Below are 22,851 nucleotides of genomic sequence, written 5' to 3'. Positions count from 1 at the left end.
TTCTGTGTTTTTATATTCAGAAAGAGCAGTGCAGATTCTTTGTTTTTCTGGGGCTAAATTATATGTGTGGTTGAAATAGATAAGTGCTTTTGGCAGCATTGCTTTTATGACAACATCCTACAAGCTAAAAAATGTTCTTTTTAATTTCTTACTTAGAATATTGAACGCTACAGTACATTACTCTGTCCGCGGCTCCTAAATACTGTTGGAATTTCAATGAGGTTTACTGTGAATTGTTTGCACATTTTTGAAAACTGCAAACACAAGCAAACTATCCTGACAAATGGAATCATGTCAGCGTCTCCATGTGGGATTATTAGACTCAGCTGGATTTGTTTCTGCCGACAGACACCTAAATGATCACTTGTCCTCCAAAGTTCATTATTACCGAACAAATTAAATAAACTTCTCTTACCTGTTTAGGACACTTTTATCTGGTCAGCTGAAGTTTTTGGTTTCACTTCCTTTTACGTGTCGTTTCATTTTAATCATAGGTTTCATTTTCATTTCCAGCTGACAACAGATGGTGGAAGTGTTTGTGGCGCTTTTCCTTACACGTCAAGGTATGTTTTTTATTTTTAAGTGTTTCAGTAAATTAACAGATTAGATGACCATAATGTGCTGTTATATGATTTGGATGGGGTGTTGACGTTACTAAAACTCCCAAAACTTTTATAGTCAAACAGCTTCAGGAGTTTTCAGATCGTCTGGTGTTTTAGGAATGTCCTGAAATACTTTATTGGTCTGTATTAGATTTATTTGGAATCTTTTTATTGTATTTGAGAGTGTGTTAGGGGAAGACAAAGTGACTATGAAGTTTAAAATGTTTTTTAATAGCGTTTTTTGTTCGGTTCAGCACAACATGGTTCTAATTACGGAGGGGGGGGCATGTCAGAACCATACCGAGTTACGAGACTTACACAAAATCAGTCAGAGGGTTGAAACATTTCTATATTTCACCGTACTTATAACTGCACATTTTGCAATACATTTGGTCGAATCCTGAGCATGAAACAATTCTGCGTTATTATTTCAGAACACCCCTAAAGTGGACCGTACCAACTCTGCACCTGGCTGTTCCGTCGACCTCCCACCATTTAACGAATCATTTGTTGCAAATCAACGTTGGAGCAGAGCAGCAAAGTAAGTAGAGAAGAAAATGTTTTTATTATGTGCTTCTCGGTTTATCATTTATTGTTTCTGCATTGCTTTGCGCGGTGTATAAAAGTGAATGCTAGCGTTTTGTCTTTACTTAAAAATTTAGCTAACGAGCGTGAGCTAAACATTAGCTAACGTTAGCTAGATGCGTTCAAAGCAAAAGCTTAAGATTTTTACGAAAAGGTTGCATGATTCCTTGAAGGGATGCCTTCCACCCACTAATACATTTCATGGAATATTTTTAAAATACGATTATTATTTTGAGGTTTTGTTGTATATTTGAAATCCGAGTTAGTGACGTGGGGCTTAAAGTCCCTCCTACTTCCCCCTTAACCGTGACGTCACATTAGCTTTCCTCTTACAACGAAAGAACAAATGCAGCTAAACCTGTTTTTAAAATTGAATATTTGAAGTATTTTAAATAAATAAAAATACAAATCTATATATTATTATTGATTTTTAAAATAAGTTCAAAAAATAACTAATCAAGATGTTGTGATTGAAACTAATAAATAAAACCTGTTTTGTGTTAGATGGGAGCGATATTTAATTTGCTGGAGCAGTTCAGACTGGAGTCGTACTACAACCAGTTTCTGCAGATGGGTGTGAAAGATGAAGAGATTTCCTGGATGGAGTGACGGATGAAGATTTGCACAACATAGGTGAGAGTGTTAAATATGGCTTTTTGTTTACAGATAATTAAGCAAAGCAAGTGCTTCAACAATGCTACTTTGTTGACCTCAAGCAAATGTTAATGCAAAGACATAAATGCTTATTATGTAAGAGTGGGTTTTCATATAGACTTAAATCTTGTCTTATTACTTTTGTACCGAATTCTGCCAGTCTTTAAAATCCCAAATGTACATTTAAATTAAGTGGTAGCAACTTTTTTTTTTCTCTTAAATTTAGTTTTCCTAATAATGATGGTTATTGTAATTTGAAGCATAGTAACACTGGACTTTAAATAGTTAGAATATGTGTGTGTGTATATATATTTCTGTGTAAAAAGACTTTTGCATTGTTTCTAAGTTACTTTAGCTTTTATTTTCAGGTCTAAGTCACGTGGAAAAGAACCGTTTTTCAGCAATGAAGAACTTTGTTCAGAGACTTAGAGCTCCAGAGCGCCAAGTTCAGACTGTAACACCTGTGCAGAAATCAGCTCAGTCCTTTTCTTTGTGGTACACGTATCCTAAATGTCCTGAACGGAAACTGATCAAAGGTGAGAAAGGGAGAAGAAAAAAAAAATAAAACAATTAACTTAGGTCACCCTTTCAGAATTGTAACACACCGAAGTAGTGAAAAAAAGTATTTTAACCTTTGATAAAAGCTTTAAAACCTCATAGAAATCTTTGACATTTTAATGTGACAGATATGGACCCAACACAAAACACAGTTGAAGATCTGATGCTACGGATCTGCTTCCTTGAAAATATTGGCAACGCCAAAGGAGTTTGCATCTACTCGCTCGATGGGATGCCTCTAACAGATGATCCCTTCTTCAACACATGTGAGCAGATTTGAACACCTTTAAAGGGCGGGAGGCAGGTGCTACATTAAATGATTATTGTGTTTAGAATTGTACACATACTAGAAACAGATTTTGTAGTAAAAGCAGCAGTGGCTTGAAAAGTATTAGAACAAATTTAAGTTTTCAAGTGAGGTAAGATTGATGTCAGAAGAGAGCTTTTCATCATTTTAAAGAAGTGCATGGAACCTGTTTAAGGATTCTGCATGTAATTTGAAGAAAATGTGAATACAAATAAGAAAATTACAGTACCAGCTGCAAGAGAAGTTCACTTTTTCCCTTGCAGAGTTTATGCAGCTGGGATTTGTCAAGATTTCCAAACCTGAGAAAATCTATTAAACCTTTTTTTTTTTTAAATTTATTTTGATTTATCGTTTAAAAAAAAAAAAATAACAGTTGATGCCAAATCAAGTCAAGCCTTTAAACGTTGAATGGCTTGTGTTTTAGGGTCTCTGAAAGAGAGACACATCGGAAATGGTGACGTGGTCTATGCCATATTTACGCCAAAGGAAAACCTGTATCAGGCGCCTCAAGTACCAAAGGAAGCGTCTGGTGAAAGAAGTGGAACACAAGTCATTCGATGCCACGTCATGCTGAAGGTATGTCTTCACCAGTGTGCTTATGATTTAACTAATCTGATCCAAATCCATGTAGACCGAATGAAATGTATTGTTCTGCTGCTCCTGAAAAAGCAGCACTCTATGTTAAAATGTTATGTGAAGTATTATTTGTCATTATGTGTTTGAACGTGTCCCTTTGAACTGATTAAGGGATACTTTGAGGTTCTGGTAGACCTGGAAAGCGACACGATGGAAACTCTGAAACACAAGCTGTCAAATGAAAGTGGAGTCCCAGCACACGTCCTCCATCACAAGTAACTCAAAGCACTGGATTGTGTTGCACGTGACTTTCACATTTGACATAGTTTGCTTTCTTATGTAAACACTTGTGGTTTTTGTTGTTTGCAGAAATAAACGCTCCACTGATGAAACACTGCAGAAGTATGGAGTTTCTGAAGGCGCGACGGTTACTTTCTCCTTGTCCTCTTTTTCGGAGGAGATTTCCCACGAGGAGACGTTCTACATTAACGATGTTGTGCCTTCAGTGACGCAAACCCTGAAAGGAATTAGCGTGCTCTTATCTTCACTTCGTGCAGTTGTGAGCTGTAGTTTTGTTTTTTGTTTTTTTACTTTAACAGTATCCCTTATGTTAAAGGTGACGTGATCTGCAAATCCTAATGGTGTAAATTCACTGTAATTGTCTTACATGAACCACCTGGGTCTCCTAACGCTGTAATGGCGGAGTTTATTTTAGGGTAACACCTATTCTTGATAAGTCATGACTATGTTATGACTTCTATTCCAAGTCCCATTGGTTCTCACAGAATGAACATTTTACAGGAATAATGTTGAATTTTCTCCTCATGAGAACCAGACAAACTTTCTTTTCTCTAGCTCCTCCTTCAAGTCCAGTATTTCAATATCTTTAATATAAGCTCCTGTGTTGATTTTTCTTTTTTGGGGGGGGGCAGGGAAGAGCTTTGATTTGGAGCTTCCTGTTTGGAGCTGAGACTCTGATGTTAATTGTCTTAAGGCTCTCTGTGTGTCGTGCACCATACATAAATAAACCTGTTGGAGTGATTTCATCTAACAGTGCCTGGAAATTGCTGCCACGACAAGGCCCACCCCCCTTTTTTTTCCTCACTATGAAAGCATTAAATCAAAGTTACTGCAAAGTAAAAAGTTTCAGATTCAGCAGCTTATATTTATTTTCCAGAAGCAAGAACAAAATGCTACCCTAAATCAACTGATTGCCTACATCCGAGAAGTGACTGGGTGTAACCCCCTCGCCCAAAGTTTGCACCAGTTGCTCTGCAGGAATGAAACGATGAGCAGGAACCAGAAGGTAAACGGCATTAAGTGGGTCTATTCCTCGGTATTGTACAGATGTACTCTTTAAGTGCCGCTCAACTATTTGTACAGTTTGTATGTCACTTTGGAAGAAGGTTTTCCACATTCCTTTTCACTGACACAAGTTCTTCTGAGCACTAGTTTAGTGAAATATTTTCCCACGGCATTAAACATCTTGTTGAACTTATCTATGTTTTGATCAGTATTCTGTCTTTGGTGTGTCTCCTTCATAAAATGAAAGTTAAAGTTATTGGAAACCCAAATTTCCCTCCTTTAAAAAAAAAAACGATAAGGGTTTTAAACATGGCTTATTTTAAATATTTTTTACTTATTCATGATGTTTTTTTCTTTATCAGTGGCTATTTTCTAACATGAGCTGATTGATCTCTTGCAGATTGCTGTAATTGATGGCCTGTACATGCTCTTCAGAGAGCTTCTGCCTCGGCAAGGATCACAGCAAGGGGACAAATTCATCGAAGACGTAGATGTGTTTGAGAACTCGCTGCACTGCTGGGCACATCTACTCAACAAAATAAAAGTAATGATATTTAAGGTTTAATGTCATGCCTTTTGGAGATGGGGTTTGGTTCTTTTATAGGTGTCTCATTAGTTTTAGGTGATGTTATAATGTATTAAATGTTTGTCTTTTGACAGGAGCAGACATCTGAGCATGAAGTGTACGCTCCAATCAGTCTCGTGTCTGAAGCCTGTAACCATTTCTGTGAACCGGTCAGAGTACCCGGATTACCAACGGTCTTTGAAAGAGCAGATGTCCTCCAGAAAATCAAAAGTAAAACCAGAACCCTTTGAAACAGTTTAGAAGTTTAAATGTTTAGAAGTCCTACGAGTCTTCCTGATTATAAATTTCTGTAGTATTTGAAATTGTTGTTTGACCTGTTATTGTTTTTGTTTTTGTCATTACGTGTGTGTGTATGTATGTATGTATGTATGTATGTATGTATGTATGTATGTATATATATATATATATATATATATATATATATATATATATATATGTATATATATATATATATGTGTGTGTGTGTATATATATATGTGTATATGTATGTGTGTATATGTATGTATGTATGTATATATATATGTGTGTATATATATATATATGTATATATGTATATGTGCTTCAAGTAACAATTAGACCTCAGGATCTCTTACAAGACTGTATTTGATGTTTCGTGTTTTTATTGCATAAAAGTCCCCTTTTAACGTTTCATTCTTTTTTATTATAAGATGGAGTGAAAATTCCAAATTGCACTGAAGACCCGTTGCGCGAGAGTTCGTTACAGAGAGCCGCTGATGTTGAGAAAATCCTGCTCAGCGTACCCCGGTACATCAAGATGTACCCCCTCTGGATTCACCACGACAAGGTGTCAGGTCAGAAGTATGTATCATCATTTCCTTCTTTTAACAGAGGTTTACACAGTGGTAGTAAAACCTGTAGGCAACCATTGCAGCAAGTCCCCATCATGAATGCCATGCAGTCGAGGCGCAGGCTCTAAACACAGATTTTATTTTATAAAGAGACGCGCTCATTATTAATAAGCACAGAGGATGGGAGAAGGATGACTAGAATAGAAACTTAATAAAACAATAAATTTTGACTACTTTCTGATGTTAAATTACAGCTTCCAGGTCAACATTCAGTGGACTTTTGGGAATATGATGGATGAACTCAAGTCTTTCCCTTTTCTCAACGTGACGTCACCTTTACTGCTGAAGGATCTGGGAAGTTCCCACAGTTGCCTCGTTATGCTGAGTGAAGGTAATCCATCAGATTAGAGTTTGAACGTGCACCTCCATCACAGCTCACATTTAATGAAACAATACTCAAGTTTTCTTTACATATGAACTTTGACGCTTGTGATATACTGTTGTGTCTGTAAAGAGCTGCTGTGTTTGTTTTTGCTTCAAATCATCAGACAACCTCGGCATTTATCTGTATAAGGACAAAGGATCTATAGACACGATCAGGGTGCGCAATTGTCTGACTGGAGAAGTGGAAACGATAGATGTGAATGTTTTGGCAGCCAAGTGAGTATCTGTATCAAAAAAGAGACAAAATGAAATTTATTTTCAAAAAACTGAGAGCGATTTAAAATTTGAGGATCTGGGATGAGTGTTTTTGATTAATATTATTTTTGTAGACATTAATTGTAAGTAGACCACAGCCAAAATGATCTAGAAAAGTTAGGCAAAAATATTAGTTTGTCGCAAAAAATATCTGTTGAACTTACCGAATAAGCTTCAGCTGATGTGTTTTAATGGCTTGTTTTTTGTTACAAACCTTGTAGGACTGGTGACCACAGAGATGACCAAACTTTTGTTACAACCAGGACGCCTGAAGAGGCAATCCTGGTAACACTTAGAGAATGTTGTTTTTGTTTTAGCTTTTATTTAGAAACCTAACATCAGTAGCCCAAACATACACTGAATCATTTCTCTTGACTTTTTTTCCATCAGGTGCTGATCGATACCAGTTCATCCATGGAAGAAGAGTGCTTTGAAAATGCAGACATAAAGAAGATCGATGTTGTGAAAGAGCTCTTTGATAACTTTGCCACCAGGAGCATGGCTTATGATTTCCATCATGTCATTGGCCTTGTGAAGTTTGATTCAATGGTGAAAACCCTCCATACGTTTACAGAAAATCTGGAAAAGTTCAAGGTACACGCTGTATGTTTTAATCAACTCTACACAGTCTGTTACGGCTGACTTGTTTCCTGAACTTTGAGAGCACTGTGTAATTTTATTTAAGGTTTTAAGAAGTATTATAATTTTATCCTGGGTATGCTTTTGTAACTCTGCAGGTGTTTCTTTGTACAGCCTCTGATTAGGGTTGAAGCTTGAGGAATATTCATACATTGTTGCGCATATTAGTTCCTTTTGTATTCCACTTGTTCAGTTTTTTTATGCTTCTTTTAAGAAAACATGCACACAGTGCCACAAATAAACTGGGAAATGAGTGAAAACAAAGCCTCTAATATAAAAACTAGAGAACGAACAAAGTTTTTCTCTTTGTGTCCAGTCATTTAACATCTATAGGTAGTTCAAATATTGCGTTTAAAGTTCTAATGGTATACTGTTATATTTTTAGGAGCATATGCGTGAGATTGAGGCGAGTGGATGTACTCTTCTGTACGACGCACTCAGACGAGGCGTGCGTGAGCTCCATCAGGTCGAGACAAGATTCCCAGACTGCAGACTTCGCATCATTTGTCTCACTGATGGAAATGACTCCGGGTAAATGTTTGTTTGTAAACTAATTTTTAACTGACACACTCATTGGGTGACCCTTTTAAAAGTCTCTGGTTGAAAATAATCTGTAGTTTGGAACAGTTTAGCGCTAACTCTAAAAGGTGGTGTGGTTGAAGGTAAAAAAAATGTTTTTTTCTTTAGATCCTCAATGGAACCAGTCGCTGTTACAGCCAAACTGCTCCAATCAAACATCATTGTTGATTCGATTCTTCTCGGAAATGTAGACAACAGCATGCTGCACGGAATCAGCAATGCAACAGGTAAACTTGTGTTTTTATTTGGATGTTTTGATTATTTATTTGAAGTGCAGCTAAATGATGCAGAGTAATTGTTCCATCTACAGTTTCTCCCCACTTCATGCTCGTTTTCATTTAGCTTTTGTTTGTTTTCATAAAATCAGAAAGTAGTTTTTTGTTTTCTTACCCTCACTCCTTAAAGGTGGCTGCTGTTTCAAACCACAGTCGACCAAAGAGGGTCTGAAGCTGTTTGAAATCGAGACGGTTCTGTCTCTGGAGGAGAGAAAACTCAAGACAAAACTTGATGAATCTTCCATCTCAGAGGTTTGTTATAACACCCGCTGCATAGGTTCATTTTTAAACTTGTGAATGGATCGTAATACCTTCATGTTTTTATTTCATAGTCCACATTAACGGGCATCTTTGCAACTCATGGATACGATGAATTTCCAGAGACAACCTTACCAAGTCAGATAAACAGCAGAGTGACCCTGACAGAGAGGTTAGTGACCAGAATATATTTCTACACAATAATAAACATGATGTTGTAGTCTAACAGTTAATTAGTTGGAGGGTTTTTTTCACTTCACATTTGTTGTTCATTTATTCTGTATTGATGGCTGTTGTCGTTTTAATGGTTTTCTTTCTAATCTGATAGTGAAAAACATTTTTCTTTAAAGTTAGCAAGACTATGAATTTCCTCCTAATGAGAGGAAAGTTAACAGCTTAAATATTTTACTTAGTATTTTAATGATTATTTTTATAAGCATTCGTATGTTAAAAAAAAAGGTTTTATTGCTTGCATTACATTTGCAATGTTTGTCTTATTAGTGCCCTGAAAAAGAAGATCTGCGAGTCCAAAGATGGACGATTCATGGAGAAGGAGAAGCGTATACTGGAGGAGCTCAAGAGTCTTCATTGTGACCCACATCCCTTCTTTAAAGTCTTTCCATCAGAGTCGGACTTCAGTAAGTAACACCGTCTCTCTTGTTTTTTTCTACACGTTGACAGTTTATCACCACTTCGTTTAAGTAAAACAAATACATTCCATATAATCATCCTCTCACAGCAGCAGCGTTCGGTTTGTTTTCTGATCTTTTCAGCGTTCTGGAGGATTCTCATGCAGGGCCCTCCGAACACGCCTTACGAGAAAGGCGTCTTTGAGCTGTACTGTCACTTTGGGCCCGCCTACCCAGTGAAGCCTCCAGTCGTTCGTTTCGTCACACACGTATCCTGCCGAGATGCAGTCAGAAAATCTATTCCATTTCGTACCCCCGTGTTCAGTTTATTTTAGAATTTCGTCAAAACGCGGTAGTATTTTGTGTTGTTTTTGTAGTCAGTATTTCTTAACATGAAGACAGGTGTATCACTGCAACGTCAACAGTGTGGGCCGCGTCTGCCACAACATATTTGACCGCAACTACAACGCACACATCACAATGAGAGAGATCTTTGATGCTGTGTATGGGCTGCTCATCATCCCTGAGCCTGACGATCCACTGGACAGGTGAGGGGAAAGATGCTGGGACTGTTTGAGGATTGGGGGGGGGGTTGTTGATTTGTTAATGAGCATTAATACCTGATGGAGTATTTGGTCACGTTGATCTTCTTTTTGGAAGCATTTTGGCTGAAGAATTCTTGACAAGCCGTGAAACCTACGAGCAAGAAGCTAAAAAACACACCGGGCAACATGCTGGGAGGTCTCTGGAAGACATGGAGAAGGTGAATATTTACAAAGTGTCGGTGGTGTGACCCCGGTCTCGGATAGTCTTTTATTTTTCTTCTTTTTTAAGAACCTGATGGATCCCGTGGAACAGTTTATCCCCGGCCATCTGCTCTGTCCTCTGACCAAGGCGATGTTTGTTGATCCTGTGAGAACAGTTTATGGCACAGTGTATGAGCGCAAGGCCATCGAAGAGCACCTCAGACAGTGAGTGGCAGCTGCTGTGAAGCAGTTTGTTTACAATACACAGACAGGTCGTATATAAATATCACAATTTTATGTCTTTCAGACACCGATACGATCCGATGGCCGGTCCAGGACACGAACTTGAAATGAGCGACATAACAGATGACAGGAACATGAAGAAAATGGTAACGGACTTTCGATACCACCAAATTCAGTGAATCTGTGGAGAAAAACCTTGGTTTACAGCTTCCACGTCTCATTTAAGATGGCATTAGATGACTGAAAAGTAGCAAAGACAAAAAAGTTTTACAACAATTTGTTTCTAGTTTGATTTTATTTGTATCTCTGTGGATTTAATTTCATATTTACCCCCAAACACGTTGGTTAGAAAAGCCTTCATGCTTGTGTTGTAACATCTGGAGATGTGTTTAAGTGCTTTATTTCCTCATGATGTTGATAATCTTGTTATAAGTTGTGATTAAAATTATGTTGGCCATTTTAATGTTAGTTTTCTTTGTTGTTGTTTTTTTGCCAACTTTTTTTTGCCCAGTAGTAGTGTTTAACTGTTGAGTGTCATTTGGGTTAATAAGCTTTACATTGTTACTCTTGTGATTTCAGAATAAAATCTGAAGGAAACAAAAAGATTGTGGCTGAACTTGTTGTATTTAAAATTGTTTTCATGTTTATTGGATATACAAATATAGAAGTTATTCTTGTTGGAGGTCAATGTAACGCAGTCATTGATCAAATTATTTTAAAAACAAACATGAATACAGCAATTTAAAAAATAAATACGTTTAATAAAATAACTTATTTCATATAAGTGTTTTGACATCTGAAATGTCTGTAAAATCTATCCCATCAGCAACTTTAAATGTAAATTTTTTTTTGTTTTGTTTTTGTCCTCTAAAGCTGAGTGTATTTCATACACTAATTTCTTTTTTAATTAATCATTTTATTATAACCGCCACGTTAGAGACACCTATTGTTCAGATCTAAACTTTTTAATAAATACTACTTAAAATAAACTTTGTAGTTTAATTATAATATAAAGGCTATACAAGCAGTTATTCAAATTATATTTAATCTGGAAGTTAATAAAATTATCCGAGTGGCTGAAGTTTTACACCCGAAGTTATTTTTAAGGCACAATTTATCAACCAATCATCGCTGTCCATTCGGTATAACGTCACCTCAGTTGCAGGAAGTAAACGACTCTCACCTTCTAAGTAAATGTTTGTCGAAATGAAAAGTGGCATCAGCTTGTCGTTGACCTATGAATACAATCCTAATTCGGTTTATGGTTTTTCCACAAAGCCACACAATTTGATGTGAAATGTGCTAACCTTGTTCTTAGTGAACATGTAATGCACTCGCGTTGCGATGCTTTTACTTTGAAAGCTGCCACCGGAAGTAATTGAGAAGTTTAGTTAAAGGCTGCCGACTCTGCAAATCTGAGTGGAAACACGACAAACAGCAGGTAAGTTGGCGATTTGACCAACAAGTTTGAGTTGTAGTTTGTGTATTCTGACTTTATGTTCGCTGTGGATTTACCAAAAAACTGCAGTAAATAACGTCACTGGAAATGTTTAAACAAAAATTGCTTAATTTTCTATTTGTCAGCTGTACTTCAGAAGACACCTCATGAATAAAATGTTTGTATTATGCAACACATCACTGAGTCACTGTGTGCGTTTACAGATTTATTCAACTGAATTACTTATCTATAATTAATGAAAACCTGACATAAGGGTCTACTGAAGTTGACAAGAAGGCATTAAATGATCTTTGGAAATCTATTCATTTAATTCCAACTGCATGAGCCTTTTGCAGGGCTAGCCTGCCTTTCTTGCAAAACCTGTTCTGCACTCCCAGACTTCATGGAAAGTTGAGAAACTTTCTGACTTGAATCACAGTGATTTTTATTGTTTTAATGTAGCTTTCTTTTTGCTCTTCCGACAAAAGATTGAACTGGTATTTCCAAAAATGAAATCCAGGGCCCAGCATCCTCAGATTTATTCAGTAGTTCTTATTTACTGCAGCTAAGTGGTTACAGATCAATCATCCTTTAACAGGAGTTTAATAATCTTTTAAAGGGGACAGTTTTACACATGGTTATTTGTAGTGATTTAAAATGTCTAATCAATCTTTGGGCAGATGCTGAAAAAGTTGTTTTGTGTCTCAGTTTTTGGAAAAATTCGATCATCTTCATATGTGACTGAAGTAAAAGTAGTTTGGTGTGATTTTTATCTCTCATCACTCAGGGTTATGCAAGGACACACCTGCCACCTGGAGTTTTGTGAGTCAAAGAAATCAATACCTACGAAGCTCCTGGGGGTACAGCAGCGTGGTGGATTTCAGCTGCTCTTTAGCTGTTTTTCAGTCCAGTATCTGAACATTTTTAGAGAATTTTTCTACAAATCCTTAAGGCACAAAAACAACTCCTAAGCTCAAGGAATGAGCCAGTGTTGTGTTGTACACATAACAGAATTGTTAGCTAAGAGTCTATTTTAAATAGGATCTTTAGTCACTTTGTTACAAGCAGCCTGTCACAAAGGCACAATTTTGTTCCCATTTTAGTTGAATCTATGAGAAATGCCAAAGATAACGCAGTTCAGCAGACATGAAATGGTGCTTGAGCTTCAACATGATGATTCCCAAAGAGCTATTAGGGGGAAAACCTGGCATACAATAGATCATAGGTCCCGTATCCTGATCCATTATTGTGTTTGTTTTAAATGTTTCCCTGAATTAACCCACTAATGGGTTTCTGGAAAACTTAACGGCATGCTGAAAGAGCCACTCATTCATTTTCAGTGATCAAATGTTTGAGGAGTCAAAATATGTAAAACATGCAGGATAGCTGTCCCTGAGGACAAGGTTTGGAAACCATAGATGGACAAACTAAAGGTTGATCCATCTCTTAGGTTCTCTGTCGGGTCTTTGTTGGATTTTTTTCCCCTTCATTCCATAAAGACATACTTTCAGATACTGTTCATCTGCTGCAGATAGATTTTTTTTTTTAAGCCTGACACTTTTTATTTTATTCTTCACCACTTTCTTATTATTTTTCTAACAGCCCACGCTATATAATATGCTGTCACGATCAAGAACTGGACTGAAAATGACTTTAAAAAAGCAATCAATGTCCCGAGAAATACATTTGAAGACCTTGAGAAAGCCTGGAGACCTGTTGATTAAGACCACCTTAAAAGACTAGGAGGAAACATGGTGTCTTGAAGACAGTTTTGTACACTATGTCACCTGCAGTAAAGTAAAACATCTTGACCTGCCTGCCTTTGTTTAACAGCTACATTAAAGACAAACAGAATGTGGTGGTACAGAAAGGAGAAAATGAGGAAACTGTGCATCCCATGTTTGAAATGGAGGATCAGTTACTTAATGGTGTTTTTTTTGCTTGATTCATTGAAACGAAACTGAGCTCTTGAATACCACACTTACCTCTTTGTGCCCCTTTTTGACAGAGATGTGGTGGCTGCTGTGGGTTCTCGCCGCCTTGCTGGCTCTCTTCTCCATCGTGGACGTGTGGTACTTTCTGCGGGTCGCCACTGTGATCTTGCGGGCCTGGTTTCAGCCTCCAGTCTGGGACGTCACAGCCGAGCAGATCGTGGCAGGCCGGGTCACCCCGAACGACATCGACATGTGCCACATGAACAACGCTCGGTACCTGCGGGAGTGCGACTTCGCCCGCTTCTCCCTCTACACGCGGAACGGTGTGTTCAAAGCGGCGCGGGCCCTTGGAGCCAACATGGTGGTCGGGGCCACCACCATTCGCTACCGCAGGGCTCTGTGTATAGGAGAGGGTTACGAGCTGCGCAGTCGGATTGTAACGTGGGATGACAAGGCCTTCTTCCTGGAGCAGAGATTTGTGTCGACGAAAGACGGGTTGGTGTGTGCTGTCATGTACTGTAAGCAGAGCGTGATACGCAGCAGCCCGGACAAGATCTTGCAGCATCTGTGCAAAAGGAAGGTAAGAAAGAAAGTTGCTCCTAACTTGTCGAATAAATACTGAGACTGCCTGCCACTGAATGATAGTGAGTTTGTTGCTTTACAACCTGCAGGTGGAGATACCCGAGTTTCCAGAGGACCTGCAGCACTGGGTCAACTTCATCTCTGCCAGCAGCCAGGCCCTCCGGGCTGAGAGTGGCCTGGACGAGAAGAACAAATAAGGAACTGAACAGACAGCTATTAGTGCTAACCTTTTATAAACCTGACAGTTTACCGGTCCAACAGTCTCATGTAGAGAGAGGGATTTGTCTTCCCGACACATTTACTTGACTAATGCACAGCTGTGCCTACATTTTGCACTGAGGGTAGACTTTGGAAAATCAAGCTTTAATTATTTACAGGCGGATCACTGGAATAACTTTATTTAGTGCTTTGAGGGTTGAAAGTGTTGATCCATTGTCTTTTTTAGTAATGGAAAAGATATTTCGACTACATGATTTGTATCATCTTATAAGAACAATAAAATAAAATAGTTTTTACTGTATCCAAAGGTGAAGCTGTGACCTCTGCTCAGTTCTCAGTACTAAAGATTACAGATAAGAAGAGAAACTCCATTCTTCCCTGATTGCAAGTTGTTTTATGGTGATAAAATGTCCTTAAGAATGCAGTGATGAAGAGTTTTTTGTTTATACAGCACTAAAAATTAAACCTGAATGAATTTTAATATTAACTTGCATAATGAGACTCATTACAGCGCTGACTGAGGCCAACTTCTGCAGTTTAATGATCAGTTTAATTCTCAGCTGAGCATTAAAACTAACCACATATATATATTTAAAGGCTGAAATTCTGAGCAACTGTTACCCAGATCTTTAAATTGGAAACCTCAGAGGTTATTTTAAAAGAAATGAGAAGAAACAGAGGAAAAGGAGATAGAATCTGTATATTATCTGTTTCTGTCCTATTGATATTCTGATAATTGTAGTCAATTACACTGACCTAGATAAAGAAAAAAACAGATTATTCCCAGGGGTGTTATTTACAAATGTCAAAACAACTCACTGAAACTTCTTTTCAAACAAAATATCTCAGATATTGACCTCCATTCAGAAGGTATGTGTTTTTGGTAGTGTTTGTCTGTCTGTGCACGAAATTACTCAAAAAGTAATGAACGGATTTTGATGAAATGTTCAGGAAATAATGAGGTTGTCACAAAGAACAAACGATTATAATTTGGTGGTGAACAGAATCACGATCCGGCAACTAGAATTTGTTAATGACCTAATGGGGTCAACATACAGTGATGATGTCACATGTTGATGACATCATCTTGATTAGTCTCATTATAACCTATTGATAATTGGTCTTCACAGAGATTTGTGCTCTCCAGGTTCTTCTAGTTATATTTGAGATGTACTGAACCAATGGAATTTAAATATAGCCCAATATTTATCTACTTTTTTATGAAATAAGAATATGGAGAATTATAAATTGATTGTATGCATTAATGCAGCAATACAAACAGAGACAAAGAAAAAAAAAGAAAAGGCTGACGTTTAATGATTGCATTTTTGTAAGTTGAAACTGAATAAAAATGTATAAATTCTGCAGAGCATTCAAAATGTTACAATCGATCACCTGCATTAAAACGACATGGTCAAGAGAGACTAAAATAAAGCTGTAACTATGCCAACAAGCCAGCCAATCATGCTGCGTGTCGTCACACACCCGGAAGTCATGTCCATATGTCTGTGATCGAACCTACCGGCTTTCTCGAAGTTGCATCTCATCTCATGTTAGCGCTTTCTGCGGAACGCACAGTGAGTTACACTGTAATAGAATAATACTTATGTCTGTTTTATAGCCGATACTTGAAGTTTGACATTGAGAAAGCGGACCCTTGCGACTTCCGCCTTAGTATTTGTCCGCTCTCCCGCTAAGGCCACCGGCTTCCTGCAGCTAGCGGCTAAGCTAACATATTTGGCTGTCAATTCATTTGGACGGTGTAGCGTTAGCTCTCCAGTCCTGTCAAGGTTGCATTGCCTCACTGTGTGAATTCGCTCCCTCGGTGCTTTCAGTTAGGGAGGAACTCCCTTTTTATTTTCATGTACATCTTCAGTGAAACATTAAATCAATATACATTCATGTGTGTAGTCATGAATTTAGAAAAATAAATAAATAAATAAAAAACTTGAAAGAAACCATTTATTTTGGGAATTATTGCAGATCTTCACATTTCACAGCTCCAGAAGCCAAAAACAGATAATGTTATAATTTATTTATAAATTGACTTGGTGCATTACTTTTGTTTCTTGAATTTGACATTTGGACTGTTGTTCCAGAGAGATGCTGCTGCTAGTGCTATTTGCCCTCCTGCTGCTCTTCTGCAACCTGGACGTGTGGTACTTCCTGCGGGGGGCCCTGGTGTTCATTGAGGCATGGTTCCAGCCCAGAATAGAGGACATACTCGCCGAACAAAGCTTTGACGGCATAGTCCTCACTCATGATTTGGACTACTTGGGGCACATGAACAACTCCCGATATCTAAGAGAGTGTGACTTTGCTCGCTTCCACCACTACATGAGAAATGGGCTGTTCCTGACCTCACGCAAATTAGGAGCCAAACTGGTCGTCGGTGCTTCTACCATTCGTTACCGTCGCTCTTTGGTCTTCAGAGAGCTTTTTCAGATTCGCACCAAAGTGCTCGGGTGGGACGAGAAGGCCTTTTACTTGGAGCAGCGCTTCGTGTCCAAGAAGGATGGTTTCGTATCTGCGGTCATGCTCTGTAGGCAGAACGTGGTGGGCAGCAGCCCAGAGAGGATCATTGAATTTATCTGCAAAAAGAAGGTAACGTTTTGTTGTCATTGTGAAAAAACTGTTTCAGATTAGAGATTATTGTCTTTGTTTTGTTAACAGTGTGTTACACGATGCTTTCATTTGCAGATTGAGTGCCCGGAGTTTTCAGAGGAGCTCAAACACTGGATCAGCTTCATTTCAGCCAGCAGCCAGGCGCTGAGAGCAGAAAGTGGACTGGAGCATAAGAACAAGTGAAGCCTCACCAAGACACCTTGTATTATGTGTGTAAACACATATCTTAGCATTGCACAAATGTATAAGTTCTGCATACCCACACATAAACATTTGAGAGTTTTAGCTGACTTCCAGTATCCCAGATTTGGGTTAATCAGTCCTGCTGTGTATTTTTGTATGATGTGGAATATTGAATTTATGACAGCTACATATGAAAACTTGAACTATATGAAAACTGTTCACTTGAAAAGAGAGTGAGCCCAGTACATAGCTTTACCCTTGCAGCCTACTAAGTAGTTGACTGTGAGTAAAACTGATTTTAGGCATCTTTGTTCTCATTTAGGAAAATCAACTAATTTCAGTTTAGCATGTGGTGCAAAAAGTAATCTTTCACTGACATCAGTGCATGTTTAAAAAAACAATATTTTTCAAGCCTGTTTCTTGTAGTTTAGTAAGAGAGAAATAACTTTTATCAACAAAAAAAACAACAACAACAACAGAAAACCGTATACTGTATGTAATGTTATACTTGAATGGATATAATGAGCATGTGTTGACAGATGTTTTATCCCAAGGTCAGTATGTTGAACAGGATAATTCCTGTTAATAATCTGAAAGTGACCACTCCATTTTGAAGACTATATTAACCTGCACTTTATCGTTCTTTTATAGAATAAAACGGACAGCTTCTTGATTGGATCTGCATGTGATAATTGAGGGAATGTTTGGCAGTTTTGATCAGCAGGTATCAGAAGCAAAAGTTAACATGAGGTTGCTGGCAACTTTTCAAAACCTGCAATGCACAAGAAAACCTGAAAGTTTGAGTGGTCTTATTGAGAAAATAAATTGAAATGTGTAACCTGCTCATCCATACATCACAGCTTTTTGTTGTGACCAAAGTAATGTATTATTTGCAAAGGATATATTAGACTTTTAAAAATGTGTGTCCAAGCTGTTATATCTGTATATTTATGTTGTCAATGCTCTCACTAAAGGAAATCCTCTAAATTATACTAAAGTATGGCGTTATGGATTGTGTTTTTACTTTCCACTTATCGTTCTTTAATTTATTGAAATTGATTTATTAAACATTTATTGTGTTGGTTAAATATCTTAATGCATTTTAAATTAAAAAACTGCTCTGGAAATTGTGTTTTAGTTTTTCTTAAAAGTGAAGCACTGAGTATTGCGTATTAACAGCCCAAAAATGCTACTTTTTATGTACTGGAAAAAGAAGCTATAAACTGTTAAGATAACATTGTTTTTTTTTTATAGTGCTATTCTTATAAAGCAATGATTCCCAAATATGGAGCAGGAGCCCCACTGTGGGACATGAAATACCATCTGAGGGTCCTCAAGGAAATCAGATTAATAGTAAAAATCATTCCTAAAGACATATTTCAGTTGAAGTTGTTACAAATATTAAATACAGTAGTAAGTTAATAAAAAACGTTTCTTAATTGTCATTATGTTCACGTTTAACAGGGTCATTAGGCTCATTTGTACGCGTTGTTATTTTGTGGTTCTGAAGGAATCCGTGATTTAAAGGAGATTATTTTGAAACTTATTAGTCTTACTTTTTTAAATGCCTTTCTGTTTCCGGTGTCGCTGCTCTAGCTCCGCCTCCATCTTTGTTCACTTCCTGTAAACGGCAGCAGCAGCAGCAGCAGCAGCTGTGTTTACGATAGCTTCGTTCCCGACTCTTCCGTCATTTTTTTTTTTACCTCGTCTGTTTTGTTTTGAAAGATGGCTCAGGCCGGAGTTGTTCTGGACAGGGACCAGTTCAACTGCTCCATCTGTCTGGACGTGTTAAAGCACCCGGTCACCATCCCGTGCGGACACAGCTACTGCTCGGACTGCATCCAGAACTACTGGGACCAGGACGACTTCCTCGGGGTCTTCGTCTGCCCGCAGTGCCGACAGAGCTTCAGCCCGAGGCCGCCGCTCGCCAGGAACACCATGCTGGCCGACGTGGTGGAGAAGTTCAAGAAGACGGGCCTCCGGGAGGAGGACGGCCCGGCGGCGGCGGAGGGGGACCGAGGCTTGGCCGAAGCCGACGACCCGGAGTGCGACGTCTGCACGGGCAGGAAAAACAAAGCTGTCAAGTCGTGCCTGGTGTGCTTGGCCTCCTACTGCGATCTGCACGTCCAGCCCCACTACGAGTCGGCTGCTTTCAAGAAGCACAAGCTGGTGTCGGCGAACAAGCGGCTCCAGGAGACCATCTGTCCCCGACACGACAAGCTGCTGGAGGTGTACTGCCGCTCCGACAGGCGCTGCATCTGCTACCTGTGTCTGACGGACGAGCACAAGGGCCACGACACGGTGCTGGTGGAGGCAGAAATACAGCACACCCAGGTAAAGGAACCACAGCAGCACCACGATTCATGTTTATGAACATTAAACCCCCCTGAAGGAGGCTACTTTACTCTTTACTTGTTCTATTTCCAGTCAGTAAACCTTTTAAAGTTGGAGTGCTTTTTTTTGCACATTTACAAAAGCATCAAGCTGTTCAAACCTGACGTGTTAGAAGGAGAGAAAGAGACAACAAAACAACATGCTAGGTATGATTTGTGTGACTTTAATACGACCCAAATCATGCCTTTACGTTATGCACTCCAGAGTAAATAAAAACATTAAAAACACAGCCAGGACCCAGTGCAAGAGACAGGACTTGTTCTGCCACTCATCTAATGAGGTTGAAAGTGAAAGGACGGGATAAAATCTTTTTTTTTCTCTCCTGTTTTCTGTTTGACAAACAAATCTGTGGCCTGATTTACAGTCAAGTTAACAAACCTTAAAGGTGTGTTTTGAAAACACCAGTTAAATGTTAAGTTCGATCGGTTAGGAGCGTAGAGACGACGTCAATAAGTCCTTTTTTTTTCAGCAGGTTTGGGTTGGAGGGGAGGTGTTTAGTCCTGCCCCGAAGAGAACAATCAACAATCTCCTGCTGTCTGGGGGCAAAAGTCACTGTTTTTCAGCAGGACATTGTAACAAGATATTTACTGCGCCTTTCGTTGGTTTTAATTGACCCAGTGTATAGTGGTTTCTGCCGTGTATTAATTTCGTAAATGTGACTTCTAATTTGAATGTTTTTTTCCTCAGAGGCAACTCGGTGACATGAAACAGAGTTCCCAGGAGAAGATTCAGCAAAGAGAAAAAGAGGCACAGGAGCTGAGACAAGCAATTTTCTCTCTGACTGTAAGTGCTGATACTCAGTCTTGTCACTCGTGTTGCAGGACTTCACTTCCACAACAGCTGGCACACTCGAGAACCCTGCTGGAGCAGCGGCGTGTTGAAACCCCTTCCTCACTCCTTGCCTGCTGTTTGTTGCTCTGCATCTCTCCCTAGCGTTCGGCACGGGCCGCGGCTGAGGAGAGCGACGCCGTTTTCTCCGAGCTCATCCGCTCGATCGAGCTGAAGCGCTTCGAAGTGAGGGAGCTAATCAAGGCCCAGGAAAAGGCGGCCGTCAGCGAGGCGGAGCAGCTGCTGGAGAAGATCCAGAAGGAAATCGCCGAGCTGAAGAAGAGCGAGTCGGAACTTGACCAGCTGTCCCACATCGAGGACCCTGTCCATTTCCTTCAGGTAATCTCTCTCGAGCCTGTTTCTCAGGAGGGTGACTCAGCTGCACACGGTCAAACGCCATCTCCTTCTCGTTTCTGTTCAGAGCTGCCAGTCCCTTCAAGCTCCGCCTGCGCTGTCAGCGTCCTCCTCGCTCGTGGCGAGTCCCGGCCTCTCCTTTGGCCCGGTGATGACAGCCGTGTCGGATGTGAAGGGACTTCTGCAGGAGGTGTGTCAGGGAGGATTTGTCAGCATCTATGAGAAAGGTAAAGTAGACTTTGTCTTCAAGTGACATTTCAAGCTACTCCTTCCTCTCTCACTTATTTAACCTTCCTCTTATCGTAGTGAAAGATGTAAGAATCGTAGGTCCTCAAAATCCTGCAGTTCAGTGTGACGCTACCTTCCCTGGTGAGACTGGGTCACAGGCACAGATGGAGTCACCAATGAGTAAGTCTGTTCACGCTTGTCTTTAAATCTGCGTCCTTTAGGTTTTAGCCCGTTTTAGACCAAATCCACTGAATATTTGTCTTTACCTTTTAAGCCTCCCGCATAGTTTTTAAGCCACCCAAAAGAAAATAAGTGCAAATGTAAATGTGCAAAAAAGTCTAGACATTGCATGTTTGAGTCATTTCTATTCAGTGTTTTTAGTTTAAGAGGTTCAGAAGGTTTTTTTAGTAGATAAGTTTTAAATTTTAAAGGTTTCAAGATGCTCTTAATAAATTAAACCTTCGGTGTTCAAAGGGCTTGAATACCTCAGCCTGGATAAAGATTTCAAGCAGCGTTTAACAATTGTTCTGCATTTTATATAACAAACATTTGCACTGTACCAGCAGGATGCAATTCTGATTCTTTTGCCTACAAAATATATGTTTGTGAATTATTAGGGAGAAAGAAATCTACCAGGAATATAAATCTTAAAAGTATCAAAGCTCTGATTAATGTTAAATATAAAACATTTAGTGACTCCTGTGGTTTATGGTTATTAAACTTATTAAAAATATTGTTTTTTTTACAAACAAAATGAATGTATTATACCAGATAATTATTCTTTCATTGGTGCAGATATTTACCCTTTTTGTGGAAATCCGTTTTTTCTTTTTTTTTCCTAGAGCGGTTTTGCTCAGTTTGCTCATTACATATCACACCTTTTAATGTGTACAGAAACACTAATATGATGTGTAAATATGTGAGAACGAGTTTGGTTTGTATGTTTTTTGCGTTATGCAACACCCGCGCCCTTTTGTGGGTCTGATTTGCCACATTTTAGTTGTACTTCCAGAACTCTTCCCATCCTAACCTGCTTCTGTGGCAGCAGAAACTCCCGACTCAGCACGTTTGTTTACGGTGCTGTTCGCTGAATCTGCACGAAAGCAGCAGATTCAGGTGAAACTTTGCTGGAACTCAGTTTGTTTGTTTTTGTGTGTGTGTGTGTGTGTGTCTTTGCTGCTGCAGTGGTCCCTCTCCTCGGTCTTGACCAGGCTCCCATCAATCCTCTGAACCCGTTCCTCGCTCCGGGGGCAGCTGCACCCACGTTCGCCTTCTCCTCACCTTTCGGTAACTAGAACCGTCGCAAAACTCGTGCAGCGTTTAATGAGCAAAGCAAATAGAAATCACACCAAATCAGACATTACAGTCAGATAAAAGGAAGTTGTGTTTTCTTACATCATCATTGCATCTTTCCCTGTCCTCTTTTTTTTTTTTTATACCGTCCTCCTCATCGTGTTTCCGCTTTCCCCCGGGGGGGCTGCTAAATGTTCCTCTTCTATGTTCACTCAGGCTCCAAACTCTCAACAGGATCCAGACAGAGACACCTTCAGCGCCGGCCTCACCCCAGGAGGAAGTAGACGGGCTGGATATGAAACCGAACACTTCACATGCATCATCAGGCAAACCTCCACTGCCAGTCATGAATCAAATGTTTTAAAATATTTATTTAGTTTGGGCATTATAAACTAATTTTGCGTTAAAAATGAGGTGGAAAGATAAAGAGAGCGTCGCTGACGATGTGGTTAAGTTATTATTAAACTCCAAAAAAAGCAGTATTGACCAACAAGGGTGTAGTTCAGTATTAGAAAGAACTCAAACTTGTAATATTTTAGATTGTATGCTTTTTTTAAATAAGTATTCCTCATTTTTAACAGAAACTTTGTATATAGTCATTTTTTTTCTTTTGGAAACTTGTTATAATTTGTGATTCTACATTAAAAAACAAGCAAACTTTCCCAGGTTGTGTTTGTTACACATGGGGGGGGTCGGTTCATGTTTCACTGTTTAAACAGACGT

At 39.0% G+C, this 22,851-nt stretch overlaps 4 protein-coding genes across 6 annotated transcripts; all 4 read left to right on the top strand.

The window, feature by feature from the left end:
- Positions 1–304: 304 nt before the first annotated feature.
- Positions 305–10,664, top strand: LOC108241656. 2 transcript variants are annotated; one of them, XM_017425952.3, is made up of 27 exons: positions 305–437; positions 514–563; positions 1,037–1,143; positions 1,692–1,820; positions 2,210–2,377; positions 2,528–2,665; positions 3,131–3,282; positions 3,454–3,557; positions 3,652–3,841; positions 4,460–4,588; positions 4,988–5,131; positions 5,248–5,383; positions 5,842–5,992; positions 6,237–6,373; positions 6,531–6,642; positions 6,903–6,966; positions 7,072–7,275; positions 7,706–7,851; positions 8,008–8,126; positions 8,305–8,426; positions 8,507–8,604; positions 8,934–9,070; positions 9,206–9,330; positions 9,464–9,609; positions 9,722–9,824; positions 9,896–10,032; positions 10,115–10,664. In XM_017425952.3, the coding sequence occupies exons 5-27, from the start codon at positions 2,245–2,247 to the stop codon at positions 10,227–10,229; spliced, it is 3,042 nt and encodes a 1,013-aa protein (XP_017281441.1). In that variant the 5' UTR covers positions 305–437; positions 514–563; positions 1,037–1,143; positions 1,692–1,820; positions 2,210–2,244; the 3' UTR covers positions 10,230–10,664. The 2 variants fall into 2 exon arrangements, with proteins under 2 accessions (XP_017281441.1, XP_024863738.1); XM_025007970.2 differs by lacking the exons at positions 305–437; positions 514–563 and adding an exon at positions 724–742.
- A 692-nt stretch (positions 10,665–11,356) lies between these two features.
- On the top strand, positions 11,357–14,530 carry LOC108241680 (protein THEM6). The gene is made up of 3 exons (XM_017426009.3): positions 11,357–11,491; positions 13,497–14,002; positions 14,094–14,530. Exons 2-3 carry the CDS (start codon positions 13,499–13,501, stop codon positions 14,199–14,201), a joined length of 612 nt encoding a protein of 203 aa, XP_017281498.1. The 5' UTR covers positions 11,357–11,491; positions 13,497–13,498; the 3' UTR covers positions 14,202–14,530.
- Positions 14,531–14,848: 318 nt separating this feature from the next.
- Positions 14,849–18,150, top strand: LOC108241681 (protein THEM6). Of its 2 annotated transcripts, XM_037973008.1 has the most exons (4): positions 14,849–15,800; positions 16,323–16,827; positions 16,924–17,057; positions 17,683–18,150. In XM_037973008.1, the coding sequence occupies exons 2-3, from the start codon at positions 16,327–16,329 to the stop codon at positions 17,029–17,031; spliced, it is 609 nt and encodes a 202-aa protein (XP_037828936.1). In that variant the 5' UTR covers positions 14,849–15,800; positions 16,323–16,326; the 3' UTR covers positions 17,032–17,057; positions 17,683–18,150. The 2 variants fall into 2 exon arrangements, with proteins under 2 accessions (XP_037828936.1, XP_017281499.1); XM_017426010.3 differs by having other exon boundaries at positions 16,924–18,150.
- Positions 18,151–18,647: 497 nt separating this feature from the next.
- ftr67 (finTRIM family, member 67) lies at positions 18,648–22,790 on the top strand. Its single transcript, XM_017426008.3, has 7 exons — positions 18,648–19,365; positions 20,113–20,208; positions 20,359–20,592; positions 20,675–20,834; positions 20,914–21,015; positions 22,021–22,122; positions 22,345–22,790. Exons 1-7 carry the CDS (start codon positions 18,757–18,759, stop codon positions 22,410–22,412), a joined length of 1,371 nt encoding a protein of 456 aa, XP_017281497.1. The 5' UTR covers positions 18,648–18,756; the 3' UTR covers positions 22,413–22,790.
- Positions 22,791–22,851: the final 61 nt, after the last annotated feature.

This window comes from Kryptolebias marmoratus, linkage group LG20 (genome assembly GCF_001649575.2).
Source record: "Kryptolebias marmoratus isolate JLee-2015 linkage group LG20, ASM164957v2, whole genome shotgun sequence".
Lineage (NCBI taxonomy): Eukaryota > Metazoa > Chordata > Actinopteri > Cyprinodontiformes > Rivulidae > Kryptolebias > Kryptolebias marmoratus.
This window is presented reverse-complemented; position numbering and strand designations above follow the sequence as displayed.

Excerpts from the sequence above, each read along its gene's own strand:
- LOC108241681 (XM_037973008.1), top strand. The coding sequence starts at position 16,327 with ATGCTGCTGCTAGTGCTATTTGCCCTCCTGCTGCTCTTCTGCAACCTG. Across the intron at positions 16,828-16,923 it reads AATTTATCTGCAAAAAGAAG|ATTGAGTGCCCGGAGTTTTC; the intron begins GTAACGTTTTGT and ends TTTCATTTGCAG.
- ftr67 (XM_017426008.3), top strand. The coding sequence starts at position 18,757 with ATGGCTCAGGCCGGAGTTGTTCTGGACAGGGACCAGTTCAACTGCTCC. Across the intron at positions 19,366-20,112 it reads CAGAAATACAGCACACCCAG|AGGCAACTCGGTGACATGAA; the intron begins GTAAAGGAACCA and ends TTTTTTCCTCAG. Across the intron at positions 21,016-22,020 it reads ACAGATGGAGTCACCAATGA|TGGTCCCTCTCCTCGGTCTT; the intron begins GTAAGTCTGTTC and ends TTGCTGCTGCAG.
- LOC108241656 (XM_017425952.3), top strand. The coding sequence starts at position 2,245 with ATGAAGAACTTTGTTCAGAGACTTAGAGCTCCAGAGCGCCAAGTTCAG. Across the intron at positions 5,993-6,236 it reads GACAAGGTGTCAGGTCAGAA|CTTCCAGGTCAACATTCAGT; the intron begins GTATGTATCATC and ends GTTAAATTACAG. Across the intron at positions 7,276-7,705 it reads AAAATCTGGAAAAGTTCAAG|GAGCATATGCGTGAGATTGA; the intron begins GTACACGCTGTA and ends TTATATTTTTAG.
- LOC108241680 (XM_017426009.3), top strand. The coding sequence starts at position 13,499 with ATGTGGTGGCTGCTGTGGGTTCTCGCCGCCTTGCTGGCTCTCTTCTCC. Across the intron at positions 14,003-14,093 it reads AGCATCTGTGCAAAAGGAAG|GTGGAGATACCCGAGTTTCC; the intron begins GTAAGAAAGAAA and ends TACAACCTGCAG.